The sequence below is a fragment of the Colobus angolensis genome, unplaced genomic scaffold (assembly GCF_000951035.1).
Source record: "Colobus angolensis palliatus isolate OR3802 unplaced genomic scaffold, Cang.pa_1.0 Scaffold137, whole genome shotgun sequence".
NCBI classification, from domain to species: domain Eukaryota; kingdom Metazoa; phylum Chordata; class Mammalia; order Primates; family Cercopithecidae; genus Colobus; species Colobus angolensis.
The window spans coordinates 9920961-9923202 of record NW_012114455.1 but is presented as its reverse complement, the minus strand read 5'-3'; the positions used below and the strand labels follow the sequence as shown (position 1 = coordinate 9923202).

The 2242-nt window shown below is 58.0% G+C and overlaps 1 protein-coding gene across 1 annotated transcript in view; it reads right to left on the bottom strand.

Moving 5' to 3' along the window:
- GLB1L2 (galactosidase, beta 1-like 2) overlaps positions 1–2242 on the bottom strand; it is a 45175-nt gene that overhangs the window by 15927 nt on the left and 27006 nt on the right. Inside the window, exon 7 of the mRNA XM_011934722.1 lies at positions 1670–1751. Coding sequence (XP_011790112.1) covers positions 1670–1751 — 82 coding nt within the window. The remainder of the gene's footprint in view (positions 1–1669; positions 1752–2242) is intronic.

Here is a 2242-nt window from a genome sequence, read left to right as displayed (position 1 = left end):
TTCTCTACCAACATTTTCAAGTATTTCACTTTTAGACCATTTAATTTTTTTTAATTAAAAAAAAAAAAGAAGTTATTCCAGGCAGCAGGTGGCAACAGGGGCACGCAGGTGGGTGCCTGGAGGTGGGAGGGCCACAGGGAAAAGCAGTAGAGACTCCCGGCTTCCTTGCAAGGCCTGTAACCGGGAGACTGCCAAGCGCTAAAAATGTGCTCCAGCGTCCAAAGGAGTCTCCCTGCACAGCCACAGCCCCGCAGGAGCCTGGAGCAGGCCTTGGAAGCAGCCGTGGGGAGACAGTGCCACCGCGTGGAAGCCGTGGGAATCACCGCTGGTCCTCCCCATGCCGGAGACACAGGGACTGCCTGGGGACACAAGCCTTTTCCTCCCCATTCATGGACCTTCACTCCCTGGGTGCCAGCCACATGCCAGGCGCTGCTGCAGGGATGTAGAGACATCTTCCAGCAGCTCGGTCTGTGGAGGAAATGCAAAAGAAAGAAAAGAAAGCGTGGAATGTGCCAGAGCAGACACAAGCAGGGTTGCAGGAGACCACAGGAAGGGCCCCGCTGCGTCGATGGGAGGGTGCTATGCTCACCCGGGCCACAAACCACACCTGGGCCCCCGAGCACAGCTGAACCAGCCAAACCCCAAGCCCCGCCAAGAGTGCTGCTGGGTGAAACAGATCAATGAAATAAATAAACTACCCCCAATCTGAGAGGGCGAAAAGAAATCAGGGAGAAGGACTGAGTGAGCCCCAAGAAGGAGGACGTTCAGTTTCAAGTGTGGTGCTACAAAAAGCCTCACTAACTTTAGAGAACAGCCCTGCAGCTCTCTGGAGGAAGAGCAGAGCCCCCAGGGCTGGGGCTCTGGACGCTGGAGGAACAGTAAAGAGGGGGAACGTGTGAGCAAAGGGAAGGAGCAGGAAGTGAGCGCAGCTGGGTCCCGGAGGCCACGTGGAGAGGCCTTTCAAGGTCATTCCCAGAACCTGCGCTTCACTCTGAGTGAGACAGAGGCGCCGAGCGTTCAGCAGGGTACGGTAATCTGCACTCTGAGACAGAGGCTTGGAGCGTTCAGCAGGGTACGGTAATCTGCACTCTGAGTGAGACAGAGGCGCCGAGCGTTCAGCAGGACAGGGTAATCTGGAAGACATTTTCAGAGGCACGCAGAGAACACATTGTGGAGGCAACAGTGAAAATGCTACTGCAGCAATGCAGGCCAGGGGTGCTGCTAGCAGGTGAGTGCTGCTAGCAGGTGAGTGCTGAGGCCTGTAGGGATTCCAGGAGCACTGGGAGATAAAGCTAACAATGGCTTAGGTGCCAGGCAGACTGGACAGGAGCTCACAGTCACTACCAGGTTCGGGGCCCATGCAGCTGGGAAAAACAGAGCTGCAATGTTCCAAAAACAGGAAGCCCACACGTGAGGCAGTCATCTGCAGAGTGCCCTTGGAGCCCGCGTGCCCAGCAGGGCGGGAGAACAGCCACCCACGCACCATGATCTCTCACACAGACCCTCCCCACTCATGGAACCCCAGGGTTCTGCAGCCCAGTGCCATATGCACGGGAGAATAACAGGCACCACAGAAACTCCTACTTGGGTCGCAGTCCCACAGGGAGAGTGTGCACAGCCAGCCCAGGGCCGCCCGCCAGCCCCCACGGCCCAACACAAGTGCAGTTACCTCCCTGGACAATCCCCTTGCTCAGCCCATCCTTGTTGTCTGAAGTCAGGAGCAGTTCCACAATGCCACGGTCCTCCAGTGCCTGCGGGGGGAGATGAGATAAGCCCGCGTCTGCCCTGGCTCCTCAGAGCGTCTGCAGGGACACACAGCTGCAGCTGGGTAGCCCAGAGAGCTGGAGGGAGAGATGCTGAATAAAGCGTTTATTTCTCTGCCAAACACAGAAAAGTCTCCTGCCATCTGCACCTCCATGCTCAGCACAGCTCCAATCAGCATGAATTCCCATCACAGCAGGGGCAGGGCTGGCAAGCCGGGGCAGCCCCTGGTTGCTCTGGATCTGGAAGCTGCCCAGTGGGCCAGCTAGCATGCCCAGGCAGGTCTACACTGAGGCCGACTCAGGGAAGCCTCTGCTGCCACGTGTCACCCGCCACTGTCTGCTGGGCTCCAGCGAGCAGGTCAGGCCTCCAGGGTGACACCTACATCCTTCCCTTCACTCACACCACAAGCAATAGGCCTGTCCCTTCCCCATGCTAGCCGGTGTGGGTTTGGGGGATGGCAAGGCCCAGGAGGGCCCAC